Below are 18,078 nucleotides of genomic sequence, written 5' to 3'. Positions count from 1 at the left end.
ATAAAAAAGAAAAGGGTAGCGGTCGTACGCCAATTACCATGTGTCTCTTTTATTAGTGTAGATAGTCTTCCCACCTTTCAATGCTATTTAATGACATTACAGAAAATCTGCTATAAGTCTGAAATAGTAAATAATTAAAAACTAACAATAAAATATATTAAAAAACAAACAAACAAAAAGAGCAACAAAAAAAACAAAATAAAAGAAAAGGGTAGCGGTCGTACGCCAATTACCATGTGTCTCTTTTATTAGTGTAGATAGTCTTCCCACCTTTCAATGCTATTTAATGACATTACAGAAAATCTGCTATAAGTCTGAAATAGTAAATAATTTTAAAAACTAAAAGCAACATATAGCCCTCAATCTTTCCTCTACCTACAAGACACTGAACAAAGTCAGTTAGCGACTCTGGGTTTTACTAAATTGGATTTTACTGCAAAGTTCACAAAGATTTAAAGAGTATTCTAAAATGGCCACATCGGAATTGTTAGACAACTAGTCTACTCCATTCATTCTCTATTTACAGTGGAAAAAATCTGTTTGTATTAAAAGTATTTTACTCTGTATGGAACTTTGAACTGGTGTCAGAAAATGTTTCTAAGCTAAAACAAAACAGACTAAGAACATTCAGAAAAGCCCTTAAATACAATTAATAACAAATTGCTGTATGTTAACCACATGCTTTTAAAAAAATTTATAAGACCATATGTTGAAAGAATCAAAATCTCTCCAGGATTGAAATAGTGAATACCAGCCAGGAATGAAAAAGAAAAAAAGCAGCCCTGCAATTAATCAGGCTGGGAGGACAGACAAGATAAAGCTGGCTCTAAAGTTAACAGAAATATTATTTTTCCCAAGGTCATGGAGTAGTTGTAAAACATCATAACTATACTATCTTTGAGTGATTATTGCTTTGTTACCAGTAATATCCCCCAGCTTGCTTTACTATTTTCATTTATTACTGGAGAAAGATACCCAATTCCTAAACCTCCTTACTTAATGCTAGCACCCAATCCCTAGTAAATCCCCACTTCTCTAAATCTGCTTCAGAAGCAACCAATTCAGAACTAATCCAGGCTTCCTTCAAATCCTCCTCAGAATTCTTCATTGGGGAGCCAAATTTACATTGCTTTATCAAGAGGATGGGCATTAAAAAACTTTTCTACCACTGCTGCATGAATATAATGCTCTAGAATTAGCAGAAAGTATAATTCAGAAATATGAATTAGTGAAACGTAGTCATAATCATTTGTCATAAATGCTAACAATTATTTCTCTATTTCTCAACTGGATGTCTTTCAGTAAATAAGAAGTTATCATTTAAAAAAGAAGACACTTCCCTCCTTCCTCTATCCATAGGCCATCCAAGTTTCTTCAGGAGTATACTCCCTCACTATGAATCAATAAATCTGATTTTGTCAGACTACAGACTTATTCCTGGTGGTCTCTGGTTGATGAGGCTTTAACAAGGAAACTAAATTACCCTACTGACTCAGAAGTTTAAGACTGACAAATGCCCCCTCTTGCCGCCCAAAAAGAAACAACTTTTTAGCCTAAACCATAAAATCACTAAATACAAGAGACTTTCACTGCTAGATGAATAACTCACAGAATTCTACTGAATATATCACAGGAAACATCTGATCAATGATACTAAAAGATATAGTATTTAACCAAAGTCAGATAACTACCATATTTGCTGGGAGAAAGAGCATATCATCAACTTGGCATCAAGCTACAGATAAAACCAGAAGTGTACAAATTGATGATATCTGATTTTTAATAAAAATGAGTCACATAACTTGAGCAATTTTATCTATTGCCTATCCTATGTAATAAAAGGCTAATATGCAAATAAACCAAACACTGAAATGACTGGTTGCTATGACATGCACTGACCACCAGGGGAGGCAGATGATCAGTGCAGGAGCTGCCCCCTGCCGGCCTGGCCCCAATTGGGGCAGGCCAGCTGGACCCCACCCGTGCACAAATTCGTGCACCGGGCCTCTAGTATTCTAATAATATGCTGTACATAGTATTCACAAATCCTTGTGTGATTTTCTAACTTTTAATTTTTAAACTTTAATATAGATTATATAAAAGTAGAATAGCTCCAATTCTTCTGTAAATGGCACTGAAAGATAAAATGAATTGTTTTAACCATAGCTCAAACTAACTTCATATTCATAGAGGCCATTAAGCAACCCAGAGAATTTAAAGGTGCCTCATTACCAATAAGCTTTGGAAAATAGCAGGTCTAGTTATTTTAAAGAACAACTCAACACAACTTTGCTAGACCCGCCTAACAAAGGTAATGAAAGACAAAAGACATTATTACTAAAATCATGTTCCGATATGATGCCTAGAGGGCCAATATAAAATGTTTTAAAATCCACTAAACAACTTCAAAACAATAAAGCAAAGTTTTCAACTTCTAAGAACCAGTAGCTAAACCCCTACCTCAAAGATAAACTTCGGAATGTGAGAGTAGGATGAAGAAGGAAACAGAAAGAGCAGTGCTTTCAGCAGAAGCTTAAGACTGAATCAGAAACGTACCAGGCTGAGCCAATAACTGCTAACAAAATAACAGTCTTAAGGCTTTATACACATAAGGCAGAAAAGACTATTGTTCACGGATCAGGTTTCTTACACCACACCCATAATCATCAATATCATCTTCAAATACAAAGTTTTTCAGAAAAAAAAAGCTGTGTTTAAAGAGGCTAAAATAATGTTGGATTAGTCTTTTTTTATAAGAAAAAAGTCACTCTGTCAACATTTACAATTCTATTTTATTTTAATCAGAAAATAGAATTATAGCATATATGCAACCTTCTGATTGGTTAAAATGCAGTTGTCCTATAACTAAAGGACAATAATAGACTAAGAAAATACTATGTCAACAATGGAATACTAAGCTGCTGTAAGAAAGAACTCTTACCATTTGCAACAGCATGGATAGACCTGGAGAGCATTATGCTAAACAAAATAAGCCAGTCGGAGAAAGATAAATATCACATGACCTCACTCATTTGTGGAATTTAATCAACAACATAAACTGATGACCAAAACTAGAGCCAGAGACAAGAAGCATCTAACAGACAGTCAAACTTCAGAGGGAAAGCAGGGGAAGGTGGGATGGGTGATAAAAGATCAACCAAAGGACTTGTATACATGCACATAAGTATAACCAATGGACACAGACAGTAGGGGGGTGAGGGCATGTGCAGGGGGTGGAGGTGGCTGGGGAGAAGTCAATGGGGAAAAAAGGAGACATATGTAATATTAAATGCAATACTTTAAACAATAAAGAATTTTTAAAAAATGAATAATGAGGAAAGGGAAAATAATGTTCGTAACAGGACTAAACAGAAATTCTTCATTATATTTCACAGTTCACGGGTGGGGAACATCTGGCCCATAGGCTGTATACAGCCCGCAAAATCAATTGGTCTGGCCCTGCCAAGGCATTAGGGGTGAGTTAATTATTTGACCAAATATAGCAGGCTAATTTTTAAGTTAATAATTTTGTATGGCCCGTGAATGATGTTATAAATATCCAATGGCCCTTACCAGAAAAATGGTCCCCCAATGATACTACGATTCATAATAAAATCTGTTTTCTTTCAAATTGATAAACTAAAATTATTAATCCTGACTACAGGCCCAGTGCACGAAATTCGTGCACGGGTGCAGTCCCTGTGCCTGGCCAGCGATCAAAACACGTGTGTCTGGCATGGAAGGGCAGGTCCCAGCTAGACTCTGGGCTCTGGGCAGCACCTGGGCTGCTGGGCCCCCGTGCACCCCCCCCCTCCACCTGTGCCCAGCACCTGAGTGTGGGTGGGGGCTTCCCCTGTGTGTGAGTCCTGGTATCCTGGAGGAGGGTAGCAGGGGGAATGAGAGCAAGCTCAGCGGACACCCCGTATTCTCACTGCACCTCTGTCCCTGTCACCCCCATCCCCAGGTAGCCGGCAAGAGGTCGCAGCGCATCGCTGACACCTGTCATGTTCCACGCCACCCCCTGGTGGTCAGCGTATGTCATAGCAAACGATCAAACTCCTGGTCTCCCAGTCGAACTCGTGTCAAACAACCGCCTGAGGGGACAACTTGCATATTAGGCTATTAATACAATATTGATTCCAGAAATGGATACAAGGGGCTAGAAATTCATGAGCTGTATAAAACCATATAAATGCCTTTAAAAGTAATGTGGCAGTAATTATAGCACTTCCATTCATTTAATATTTAGTGAGCTCTCACAATGTAGCACAGACAAAAGATACAGTTTATATTCCAGTTTTAATTACTTGCAGGTTTGACAAGAATCCCTTGTTCCTCTACAAATACATAAAAGTAATGATTTTAGATGCAGTTTGTTTCATGGACAATTATGTGAATACAAAAAGGAGGAAGGTGGTAAGTAAAGGGAAGCAGGCAATACAAAGCAAACCCTGAAAAATATGTAATCCCTGGGCGAAAGATAAGAACTACATAAAATAAGAGAGGGAGGATGACAAATATTCCTGGCAAAAACCCAGTCACCTCAACCAAATAAAAAGTTTAAATTAAATTATTTCACCTCAACCAAATAAAAAGTTTAAATTAAATTACTTTATTTCAATTTATATTTGCATACTATCAAGAGGCAAGTTTCCTACCTCCAAGTGAATTCTGGATTTAAGTGTGACATATAACCATACAATGGACAATAAATCAAGAGCCAATCAATGCTAAATGGAAGTTTATGGCAACATAAAAATATTAATTTGGCTATAAAGGTAATGCAAGCCTCCTGAGCTGTATACAGTGTCAATTATAGACCTAAAATGTAAACTACAGGATGTTGCTATATCTCAAATATCCTAAAGATAAAGGGAAACTAGCTTTAAAAACAGTCTTATTACATTAGGCCCTTGACTCACCTTAGAAAAATAAGAATGGGTATATATTTTTTTTTTTTGGTATAATGTCAGTCCCAAACTAAAATGAATAAGCCATCGTGCTGCCATTCCTTTGGATAATTTCATGGAAAGTATTTAGAATTAGGATACTTCTATCATGATGGATAATAACTAATATACTAGTTCTTGCAAATATTCATTTCAAACAAATATGAAACAGTTTTAAAATGACTTCTGTACTAACAAACTAGCTCAGGAGAAGAGTTGTGCCTGTGTGAAATTTTAGTAACTACTACAAAGTTTCCAAAACAAATACTAGTATTTAAAGGGATTAACAAAATAACAATAGTTAGTGATTATAGTATAAGATCTCAAACAATACTACAAATATTAATTACGTATGCTCCAGGATTTCTTTGGAGTGGCATTACATATTAATATTGTTTTGAATGTAGTTCAATTTCTTCCTGATTTAATATTGGCACAATGCAAAATCAATTTGATTAGTCAAGCAAACAGCTAATGAAATGGCATGATTGGAGCTTAGACCTGTAATACTGTTAATAGGCATCTTTGCTCTTACCCTATAGGAACTTGGAAATTCAACCTGGGAAAACTTAAGTACACATATATTTTAAGTATTACGGTAGTTACTCTAGAGAATGGAATCTAGGAATTAACTCCCAAATTCCATCCCCATGCTCCCTTCACCTCCATTTCATTTAATTACTAAAAAGCATTGCTGATTAACTGCATAAAGGATGGGAACATTTGAATAAACAGTCTAATATAGTGGAGAGTCCAGACAAGTTCAGAATTATATTGTTTTTGACCGAAGACAATTGTAAAACTTTCATTGAAAGAAAGTAGCACAATGCGACCTTTAAAGTGAGTTACAAAATCAAAATAGAAAAATCTAAATGTAGTGTCTAAGTACAAAAATTGGAAACAGTCTAAGTTAAATTTGTAAAATGAATCATTAGTCAATAGATTATTACCAAATTATACTCCTATTCAGAGAGCTGCTTACTGGTTCTTGTATTGTTCTGGATCCACACTGTCCAATACAGTAACCATTTAGCCATATGTGGTTATTGCATACTAAATTACTCAAACTTCCAAAAATTAAAAATTTTGTTCCTCAGATACAATAGCCACATGTGGCTAGAGGCTACTGTTTTGGATATCATGTCCTAGGATAGAACATCTCCATTATCAAAGTTCTAGTGGTAGCACTATTCTACATAAAATACAGTTAAAATGAGCCCCAAGAAATAACTGGTATAATTCTAAATATACTGGATAAAATAAATGAGACATATCTATTTATATTTTAAAATATTGATGCTAAGTAGGAAGAAAAGGACACATCCTCAAACTGATAAAGGACATCTACAATCATAATGAATGGTGAAAGATTGTCTGCTTTACCCCTAAGATCAAGAACAAGGCAAGGATGTCCAGTCTCACCACTTCAAATCACCATTGTACTTGAGGCACTAGCACTTCCATAGCATAACCATATTAACCAATGTCACTCCAATATATTTAATAAAAAGAAAAAAAATTAGGCCCCAGTCACTTGTCTGCCACTGAGGATCAGCAACTTCCCATAAGCACCCCCTAGCTTGACATTCTGAGCTGCAGCCTTCTTTCTGCAGGCTGCTTCTACCCAGGAAAAGGAATCCTGTGTATGCCCACTATCCAGAACCTCCGCTCTTTCAACCCCTTTGCTGATGACATTAAGGGTGATGATCTACTCCCAGCTGGCACTGAGTATTACATATATCCATATAAGAATTCAACAGAAAAACAGAAGGAAGACCCTAATTACTGTAAGACTGTGTGTAAGACAAGTTTATGCCAGTCACATAGTAATTTCCTGAGCTTTGGGTTTTACTGCTGTAAATAAGGGTTTACAACCCAGCTTCCCAAATCTGTACCCAAAAAATTTTCAGAATGTTACACATCAGGTTTGGAAATGCTCCCCATAAGATGATTCACAATGCCATATTAGCATATGAAAGGCTCTGAATAGACCTACACACATTTTTTAAACTCAGTGTCTCCCACATTTACTTGACCAAGGAACTCTTTTATCAAGTAGTGTTGTTGCCAGGCCAGTGTGGATCAGCAGTTGAGCATGGACCCATGAACCAGGAGGCCACAGCTCAAATTATGGTCAGGGCACGAGTTAGGGTTGCAGGCTCGATCTCCAGTAGGGGACATGCAGGAGGCAGCCGATCAATGATTCTCTCTCATCATTAATGTTTCTATCTATCATTCTCCCTTCCTCTCTGGAATCAATAAAAATATTTTTTAAAATTACTTCAAGATTGATTGATTTTAAGGTAACTGTGGAGAACTGTACCCCACAATGAGAACACTGTCTCAAAAATGTGAAATGCTGCATATTTATCTTGCTTATTTTCTTAGTCAACTCCATTGAGTTTTCATCAAGGCCTGCTCTCTAAATATCCTAAACTTAAGGATCTTGGCTAATATACAGTAGTCCCCCCTTATCTGCAGTTTTGCTTTCTGTAGTTTTAGTTACCTGCAGTAACCCAGCGTCTGAAAATATTGAATAGAAAATCCCAAAAATAAACAATTCAGAAGTTTAAAACAGAGAGAGAGAGAGAGAGAGAGAGAGAGAGAGAGAGAGAGAGTGTGTGTGTGTGTGTGTGTGTGTGTGTGTGTGTTGTAATACTACCTGCAGTTTCAGGTATTTACTGAGGTCATGGAACATATCCCCCATGGATGGGGCGGGGGAGGAGGGAGGGAGCATGGGGAACTACTGTTCTACATGACAATACATCTTGACTGACATATCTATTGGAATAGTTCCTCCCCAAATAACATGGTAGATTTAAGATTGTGAAAGCATCAATGCCAGGGACACTAAAATTCCTTAGAAATTACTATAAAAGTAACAAAGTGATCTAAGTCAGAATGTAAAATGCTTACTCTACAAAACCAACAAAAGTTTGAATGTACATGAGTAGTTACAAGAATTCTTAAAAAGGGAAGGAAAGACAGGTTACTCTTCAGTGCTTCACATGTGACGACTGAAGGAAGTATAAAGCATCACAAAAAATGTTGATATTGTGGCTAAAAATGTAACTCTTGAACAAAAAAAATGAATAATAAAATCTATTCCAATTAAATTTAATAACTTAATTATGAGTAAAAGTGAATACTGGGAAACACTGAAGGGTAAAGACCTGCCCCAGAAAAATTTACAAAAAAGGTTTAATACACTAGGTCCAATTAGCCAGGGGTGGGCAAACTTTTTGACTTGAGGGCCACAATGGGTTCTTAAACTGGACCGGAGGGCCAGAACAAAAGCATGGATGGAGTGTTTGTGTGAACTAATATAAATTCAAAGTAAACATCATTACATAAAAGGGTACGGTCTTTTTTTTTTTTTTTTAGTTTTATTCATTTCAAACGGGCAGGATTCGGCCCGCGGGCCATAGTTTGCCCACGGCTGAATTAGACCCAACCCAGTTTTCTATTTTTCCCAGTAATATCCAGGCTATGAAAAATTATTGTTAGCAATATACATCAAAGTATCTAATTTACTTTAACAAACCTTATGAATCCTTATCAATGACTTGTCTAAATATATTTTAAAATTATCTCTAGCCTAAATTTATTTAGTCTCTTAGGGTAAATAAGTTCTAAAAGCTAGTATACCTTTTAAAAAGTATTCTTATTTTTCAACTTGAATTTAAGGACTATTCTCTAGGCACTTTTTTTAAAAGAGAGAAAATAGGGAGGAAGAGTAATAGTTACTCACCCAGCTGCTTTGTTTTGTACATTCTTTAAAAGTTAACTTTATGATGAATAGCAAGAACCTACAACCAAGATTACTCTACCCAGCAAAGCTATCATTTAGAATTGAAGGTCAGATAAAGAGCTTCACAGATAAGAACAGGCTAAAGGAGTTCATCACTGCCAAACCAGTTATTATATGAAATGCTGAAAGATATTCTTTAAGAGAAGGAAGAAGAAAAAGGTAAAGATAAAAATTTTGAACAACAAAATGACAACAAATACATATCTATCAACAAGTGAATCTAAAAATCAAGTGAATAAAAAATCTGGTGACCAGAATAAAGTGGTGAATATAATGGAATCAGGGGCATAGAAAGGGAGTAGACTGACATTCCTCAGGGGGCTGTGTAGATGAGCCGGAAAGAGCGGATGGAAGGGGGGCGGTCCCTCCACGTTCCATGCTTTGCTAACAAGCCCGAAGGGGAAGAACAAGGTGGGGGACTCTCGCTGTCAGCTCTCAGGACAGGGCAGTGTCATAAATAATAAAAGTTAACTTTATTATAAATGGTTCTGTAGCTAGACATCCTTGGGAACCACTACTAATATTTCTTCACAGTAGTCACCAGAGAAAACTCAGAAATATTCTAAATAGGACATGTGACTTTCAGGAAACTTTTGTTACCTTCTGAAAGCCATATTTACATAGATCCCTGTAAAATCTTTGAGTACAACAGATAGATATGTAAATAGTCATCCGTAAGGTTAAAAACACCTGAAGCATATAAAAATGCTTCTGCTAGGAAGGAGAAGGGAAGGGAGGAAGGAAGGAAGAGAGAGAGGGAGGGAGGGAGGGAGGGAGGGATGGAAGCAAAGAAGGCAAGACAGCAAGAAAGAAAGGAAAACATGAGCTAACCTTTTACAAAACTATGATTAAATTTGCTTTAGGTAAAAATAATTTTTAAAATGTGGAATCAGCATGAAATTCAAGAATGTAAACAGTTTGTTTATACTTCAAATTTGGCTTTATAATGAGTTCAGGAAGGAACAAATCAAAAATATGTTTATAACTCACACGGACATTACTCACCCACATTTGGAGGTTTCACATAATTTACAGGTAGTTCTGGAGGTCTGCCTCTATGGAGAGCTGCAAAAGCGGACCCATTCCATAGTGTACTCTTACAGTCTACACAAAAAGATTCAAAGGTTAGTCAAGGAGTAGAACAGTGTTTTGGTTTTTTGGTTTTAACTGCACTTCTGAGGCAAATGTCTAATTTCAATTCAATTTGTTAAAATATATTTCTTCCTAAGGTGTAGGGGGTCAATGGGGAAAAAGGGGGACATCTGTAATACTTTCAACAATAAAAATAAATTTTGAAAAATAGATTTTGTAATTGCTAAAGTCAAAATAAAAATATAATGCATGTATTTAATTACATTTTAAACCACATACATCCTGATTGGTGAATACCAGTACGTTAATATATTATCAGGATATTTTATTTCTGTGCAGATTTAGAACTGAGGTTTTATTACACATATATTTGAATCTCATGTAAATATCATGAGATTAATAAGGTTTTAAGTTTACATTGGTCCTTCTTGACTTTAAGTTTACACATATCTACTTATACCAAACAATATAGGTAAGGATAAAACTACATACATGTATGCCAGATTAAATTCAGAAACATTTATTCTCGGTGAATGCTCATGTTATGCAGTGTCTTCCAGTTGTGCCATAATAGGTAAATGCATATCACATGATAACTGACTATAAATAGTTTTTGTCTGCCTTTTATGCTTATATCAAAAGACTCAAGCACATAATAAATATTTCTAATTCAGCTTTGAAATAAAATATTCTACTACTCTCTTAAAAACCTCAAATTAACTTTATTGAAGAATTTCCTTAAATTATAAAATAAGATGTTTAAACACTGGTATAATTTATGCAACTATTTATACTTGTATATTAGGATATTAAACAAGTTATGCTAATAATACAAAACAGAAATAAATTGGTTGCTAGACATGAAGTATTTATCACACTAAGAGGTATCCTTAACATGTAATTTCATGTGTCTATGTTCATAAAACACTATTTTATATATTTTGTATATTAGGGTTCCACGTAAAAATTTAGGAAAAATCTGTAAAAGACTGAAAAAAAAAAAACCGTAGAAGAGAAACTGTTTGAACAGGTACTGATGGGTTGATATTTTTGCTTAACTGTATTTTTTAAATATACAATATTATCTGTCAATTTTTATACCTCAATAAAGCTGAGTAAAACCCCTTAAGCCCTCTAGCACTTTTGCTATCATTACAATTAACAGCCTCTGGCCCTGTAGATCAGTTGGTTAGAGTGTTGTCCCGATATGCCAAGGTTGTGGGTTCGATCTGGGGTCCGAATCAACCAATGAACATGCAAATATTTGAAACAACAAATTTATTTATTTCTCTCTCTCCCCACTTCCTCTCTTTCTAAAAATCAATAAGAGTAATGTATTTGAAGTATATATTTATCAACTCTCAGGAAATAAAAAGTTAATACAGAAAATAGCCAAATAACACACACAAAAATAAACAATTAATAAAACAATGGACCTACAGAAAGGAACCACTAAAATTAAAAAATAATTTTAAAAATTGCCCTGGCAATTTGGTGTTGCTCAGATGGATGGGCATTGATCTATGCAGTGAAAGGTTACCAGTTTGATTCCTGGTCAGGATACATGCCCGGGTTAGACTCAATCCCCGGTAGAGGGTGTGTAGGAGGCAGCAGATCGATGATCTCCTCTCACAGCAGTGTTTGTTTGTTTTTTCTCTCGCAAAATATCAATTTTAAAAATACTTAAAAAATAATAATTTTAATAATAATAATAATAATAATAATAATTTTTAAAAATAAATATTTTCAATCATAATTTTACATACCTTTCATTTACTTGTTATAAAATATTCTATGTGATTAGGATGATATTAAGACTCATAAATATTAAGAACATTAAAATGTACTTTATACTATACTAATCAGACCAGCAATCTTTTAAGATCTCTATTCCAGAGTATTACAGAGATTTTATATCCTTTACCTCTATTGCTTTACAAAAAAGGACTCCTTTTAGTTCTCTAAAAACTTATTTGTACTAGAAAAATTTAGTACTTAGAAAAGCATGCAAACATTTACTTAACTTAAAAATGTGCTGCTCTTTACTCATAACTCAAAAAACAGAAAATCTTACCTTTGGCATCCCGTAACAGAGACTGCCGACCAACACCAAGCAATGTCTGTACCCCAGGAACACTCTGAGGGATCTCTTTATCTAGTATGGGACCAATCCGCTCACAAATTTTAAGGAGGTAGTCTGGAGGAATGTGTGCATTGGCTGCCACCTAAAAACCATAAATAAAATACAGGAAAACAATTTTTTTTAAAAAAAACATTATTCTATTACAAAACTGTTCTATCATGAAAGTCCAATTTTAAGTACATTAAATTTTAAAAATAATATTTTGAATATTCAACCTGTCAACAAAATATAAGAAACAGCTACAAAAATTTAAATAATATAATTTAAGTAATATTATATTTATAGGACATGGCACTCTAATATTTGATTTATTCAGTAGTAATAAACTGTTCAATAATCAGAGGATATAGATTTTATTTAAATGATACAAATGAAAACAAAAGGTATTATTTGGACGGAAAAGAAACATGGCAGAGGGCAGAACTGGAGTGAGGGGAATTGCCACTGACCCAGCATGCCCTGAATGACTGGCACCTTGAGATAATGCACCCGGTCCTGCCATTGGGACCCAACACCCCAAGATGCACAGAACTACCACCACTAAGCATTGTGCCTGGCCCAGTGCCTCTGGACAAACAGCACTGCCATCTGGCAATCAACCAGTAGCCATGACTGGACCCCCCACCAAACACATGGGCCTGCCTCCTTGGTGACCAGGGATCCCACAAAAGGAATTAAATGAAATTGACACAAGCAACTTATCAGATAAAGAATTCAAAGTAATGGTTATTAGGGTGCTCAAACAACTTAGTGAGAACTACAAGGAAATTAATGAGATCTATAAGGAACTTAAAAAACAGCATGAAAAATGAGGTTGAAACCCTGAATCAAAATCAATTAGAAATGAAGAATGACAGAGCTGAAATAAAGAATACACCGGAAGGATTCAACAGTAGACTAGAAGAAGCTGAGAACCGAATCAACATATTAGAAGACAAGGTAAGAAAAAAACAGCCATTCAGAGCAACAATCGGAAAAAAAAAATTAACAAGCAGGAAAGTTTAAGGGAGCCATGGGACAACATGAACCCTAATAACATCCACATTAAAGGATCCCAGAAGGAGAAGAATCTGAGCAAGGAAGAGAGAACTTGTTTGAAGAAATAATGACAGGAAACTAATATGACCCGGTGAATAAAAGTCATACAAGTACAGGAAACACAAAGTCCCAATCAAGATGAACCCCAAAAGACCAACCATGAGGCACATCATAATTACATGCAAACATTAAAGAGAAAGAATCTTAAAGGCTGTAAGAGAGATAGAAAGTAGCTCCCATTAGACAATCAACTGATTTCTCAATATAAACACGTCAGACAACCAGGGAGTGGCATGACATATACAAAATAATGAAAAGCAAGGGTCTAAAGCCAAGACTACTCTATTCAGCAAGGATATCATTCAAAATTAAAGGTGAAATAAGGAGGTTCACAGACAAAAACAAAACAAACAAAAAAACAACACCACCTAAATGACTTTATTAGACCAAACCAGCAGTGCAAGAAATGCAAAAAGGACTATTATAAGAAGAAGAAATAGAAAGAGGAAGGAACACAAGCATACAGAATAAAAATAGCAACAAATAAGTACCTATCAAAAAGAACCTTAGCCGAAACCTGTTTGGCTCAGTGGACAGAGCGTCGGCCTGCGGACTGAAGGGTCCCAGGTTCGATTCCGGTCAAGGGCATGTACCTGGGTTGCGGGCACATCCCCAGTGGGAGATGTGCAGGAGGCAGCTGATTGATGTTTCTCTCTCATCGATGTTTCTAACTATCTCTTTCCCCTCCAATCTGTGAAAAATCAATAAAATATATTTTTAAAAAAAGAACCTTAAATGCAAATGGGTTAAATGCCCCAATCAAAAAACACTGGGTAGCTGAGTGAATATGAAAACATGAACCATATATATGCTGTCTACAAGAGACCCATCTCAGTAAAAAGACTCACAGAGAATGAAAGTGAAGGGATGAAAAAAAAAAAAATCTAGGCAAATGGAAATGAAAAAAAATAAAATAAAACTGGGGTAGCAATACTCAAATCTGACAAAGAAACTTCAAAATGAAGGCCATAAAAGAGACAATGAAGTCCACTTCATAATACTAAAGGGATCAATATCAAAAGAGGATATAAATCTGGTAAACATACTATATATGCACCCAATACAGGAGCAAACAAACATATAAAAAAATTTCTGGAGCATTTTAAGGAAGAAATGGACAGGAATACAATCCTAATAGGGGATTTTATCACCCTAGTGATATCACTGGATAGATCTGTGAGACAAAAAAAAAAAAAATCGTACTGAAGTAATAATAACAAGAAATCATATAAATATATATGATTTTTTTAAATATATATAAAATTAAAATGGCAATACATAAGTACCTATCAATAATAACCTTAAATGTAAATTGATTAAATGCTCCAATCAAAAATCATAGGGTAGCTGAATGGATAAGAAAATATAATCCATGTATATGCTGTGTACAAGAGACCCACCTCAGAACAAAGGACTCACACAGACTGAAAGTGAAGGATGAAAAACATTTTCCAGGCAAGTAGAAATGGAAACAAATCTGACAAAATAGACCTCAAAGTGAAGGCCATAACAAGACATAATGAAGTCCACTTCATAATACTAAAGGGATCAATATCAAAAGAGGATATAAATCTGGTAAACATACTATATATGCACCCAATACAGGAGCAAACAAACATATAAAAAAATTTCTGGAGCATTTTAAGGAAGAAATGGACAGGAATACAATCCTAATAGGGGATTTTATCACCCTAGTGATATCACTGGATAGATCTGTGAGACAAAAAAAAAAAAAATCAACAAGGATCCTAAATGACACACAAGTCCAGACGGAATTAATTGGCATTTATGGAACATTTCACCACAAAGCTACAATATACATTCTTTTCAAGTGCACATGGTTCATTCTAAAAGACAAATCACATGTTAAGACACAAAAAAATCTCTACAAGTTCAAGAAAATTGAAATCATATCAACTATCTTCTTGGATCACAATGGCATGACACTAGAGAACAATTACAATAAAAACACTCAGAAACATTCAAACACATGAAGGCTAAATAGCATGTTATTAAACAATGAATGTGTTGCTAATGAGATCAATGAAGAAATCAAAAACTTCCTGGAAACAAATAAAAGTTAATACACAACAAGCCAAAATCTATGGGACACAGCAAAAGCAGTCCTGAGAGGGAAATTCATAGCACTACAGGTCTACCTCAAGAAACAAGAAAAAGTTCTAATAAACTATCTAACCCTTCAAGTTAAAGAATTAGAAAAGAAACAACAAGAAAGGCCCAGAGTTAAGTAGGACAGAAATAATAAGGGTCAGAGAGGAAATAAATGACATAGAGACTAAAAAACATACAAAAAAATCAATGAAACAAAGAGCTGGTTCTCTGAAAAAATGAACAAGACTGATGAACCTTCAGCCAGACTCATTAAGAAACAAATAGAGAAGAGCAAAATAAACAAACTCAGAAAAAAAGAGGTGAAGTAACAACTGACACCACAGAGATACAAAGGATTGTCAGAAAATACTATGAACAACTATTTGTCAACAAGCTGGACAACCTGGACTAAATGGACAAATTACTAGAAAAATACAACCTTACAAAATTGAAAAAGGAAGAATCAGAAAACCTGACTAGGTTGATAACAACTGGTGAAATTGAAGCAGTAATAAAAAAAAAACTCCCAGCAAACGACAGCCCTAGCCAGGACAGCTTAACAGGGGAGTTTAACCAGATATGCAAAAAGAATTATAATACTTATTCTCCTCAACCTATTACAAAAATAATCCAAGAGGAAGGAAAACTTCTAAGTTTTTTTTTCAGGAGGCCAGCATTATGTTAATTCCAAAAACTAATAAAGACACTTAAGAAAGAGATTTACACTACCATATCCCTAATGAACACAGAGAATAAAATCCTCATTAAATATTAGCAAATTGGATACAGCAATATATTAAAAAGATCATACACCATGACCAAGCTGTATTTATTCCAGAGATGCAAGGCTGGTACAACATTCGCAAATTAGAAAACAGAAATCACATGATGATATCAACTGACGCAGAAAAAGCATTAGACAAAATCCAACACCCATTTTTTTAAAAAAAAAAAATTTATTTATTTCAGAAAGGAAGGGAGAGGGAGATAGAAACATCAAGGATGAAAGAGCCTCCTGCACGCCCCACAATGGGGATTGAGCTCACAACCGGAGCATGAGCCCTGACTGGGAATCAAACCAAGATCTTCCTGGTTCATAGGTTGACATTCAATCACTTAAACATGTCGGCTGGGCGCCAAAACCCGTTTTTTATAAAAACTAACAGAAAAGTGGAAGTAGAGGGATCATACCTAAACATATTAAAGGCTACATGTGACAAATCTATAGCCAAAATCATATTCAATGTGCAAAAACTAAAACCAATCCTATATAATAAAAAAGAAACATGCAAATTAACCATCCCTCCACTACGCTCACCAGCCAATCAGAGTGAGTATGCAAATTAACCTGACAAAGATGGCAGTTAATTTGCATATGCAGGTGTCACGTGCCCTAGGAGGCAACTGCAGCCACGGGCAACTGGGACCATTGCCGGCCTGAGAGGCGAGACCTGCCACATGCACCAAGCCATGCCCACAGGGTCCCAGGACCTTCGCTGGCCCCAAGAGTCGAGGCCGCCTGTGCCTAGCCACTCCCGCGGGCTCCTGGGACCTTGCCAGCAGAGAGCAGAGCGGGAGAGGAGTGGGCAGAGAGCAGGAAGTTTGGAGGACTTAGCAGAGCAGGAGACTGCTAGACATAGAACAGAGTGAGAGAGAGGGTGGCTTGGAGGGCATGGTTCCCCTTGTCACCCCAGCTTCCTCATCACAGCTGTGGAAACTGACAGCAGGGAGGAGGAAGTCCCACCCCCACAGAATTAGCCAGAATCACCCTTTGGTCAGACAGCTCTCAGCGGCCTGACAGCCAGGACTCTCATTCACCTGCATCTCAGACTGTGACAGTAGAGAGGTGGGACTATGTCTAAAGAACAACTGTTGATATAACGTAGCTCTGCAGCAGAAAGACGCCAGCATTATCAACAGAGAATGTCTGCAGAGCAGCATGCGTCTGATCTTGCAAGAAGGCGGTGCCTGCGATAGGATGTATCTGAACACCAGCTACTGGAAAAATGTCGCTCTGATGCTGAAAAACACCGGCGTTATCGACAGAAAAGACCAACGTGCCTTTGAAGGTGAAAGAAGGTGGTGGCGACATCAGAATATGTCTAGAGAATAGTCATCAACAAGTACCACCAATACCAGTAGGAACTGCCTTCTCAGCGAAAATGGAGTATATGAGGATGCAATTCTCGAACATAGTTGTGATGGAATGACTGTTCGATGTCAATTTTGCCTATCACTAAATTTCTCTGATGAAAAACCATCTGATGGGAAATTTACTCGATGTTGTAGCAAAGGGAAAGTCTGTCCAAATGATATACATTTTCCAGATTACCCGACATATTTTAAAAGATTAATGTATTTAAAAAGGTTAATGACAAACGAAGATTCTGACAGTAAAAATGTCATGGAAAATAGTCATTCCATAAATAGTTCTTTTGCTTTTGCTTCCATGGGTGCAGATATTGCATTGCCATCAGGATATGGGCCGTACTGTTTTAGAATACACGGACAAATTTATCACCATACTGGAACTTTACATTCTTCGGATGGTGTTTCTCGGAAGTTTGCTCAACTCTATATTTTGGATACAGCCGAAGCAACAAGTAAAAGATTAGCAATGCCAGAAAACCAGGGCTGCTCAGAAAGACTCATGATCAACATCAACAACCTCATGCATGAAATAAGTGAATTAACAAAATCGTACAAGATGCTACATGAGGTAGAAAAGGAAGCCCAATCTGAAGGAGCAGCAAAAGGTATTGCTCCCACAGAAGTAACAATGGCGATTAAATACGAGCATAACAGTGACAGAGGTAGGTATAATTCTCCCCATGTAACCGAGGTTGCTGTCATATTCAGTAACGAAGATGGAG

At 36.1% G+C, this 18,078-nt stretch overlaps 1 protein-coding gene across 1 annotated transcript in view; it reads right to left on the bottom strand.

Annotated features, from left to right (window-relative positions):
- The window catches only part of BRWD3 (bromodomain and WD repeat domain containing 3), a 142,730-nt gene that overhangs the window by 104,177 nt on the left and 20,475 nt on the right, over positions 1 to 18,078 (bottom strand). Inside the window, exons 5-6 of the mRNA XM_006753357.2 lie at positions 11,927 to 12,077; positions 9,766 to 9,864 (exon numbers count right to left, since the gene is read on the bottom strand). Of these exons, the coding sequence (XP_006753420.1) occupies positions 9,766 to 9,864; positions 11,927 to 12,077 (250 nt within the window). The remainder of the gene's footprint in view (positions 1 to 9,765; positions 9,865 to 11,926; positions 12,078 to 18,078) is intronic.

Source organism: Myotis davidii, unplaced genomic scaffold, assembly GCF_000327345.1.
Source record: "Myotis davidii unplaced genomic scaffold, ASM32734v1 scaffold1111, whole genome shotgun sequence".
In the NCBI taxonomy this organism is placed as follows: Eukaryota; Metazoa; Chordata; class Mammalia; order Chiroptera; family Vespertilionidae; genus Myotis; species Myotis davidii.
This window is presented reverse-complemented; position numbering and strand designations above follow the sequence as displayed.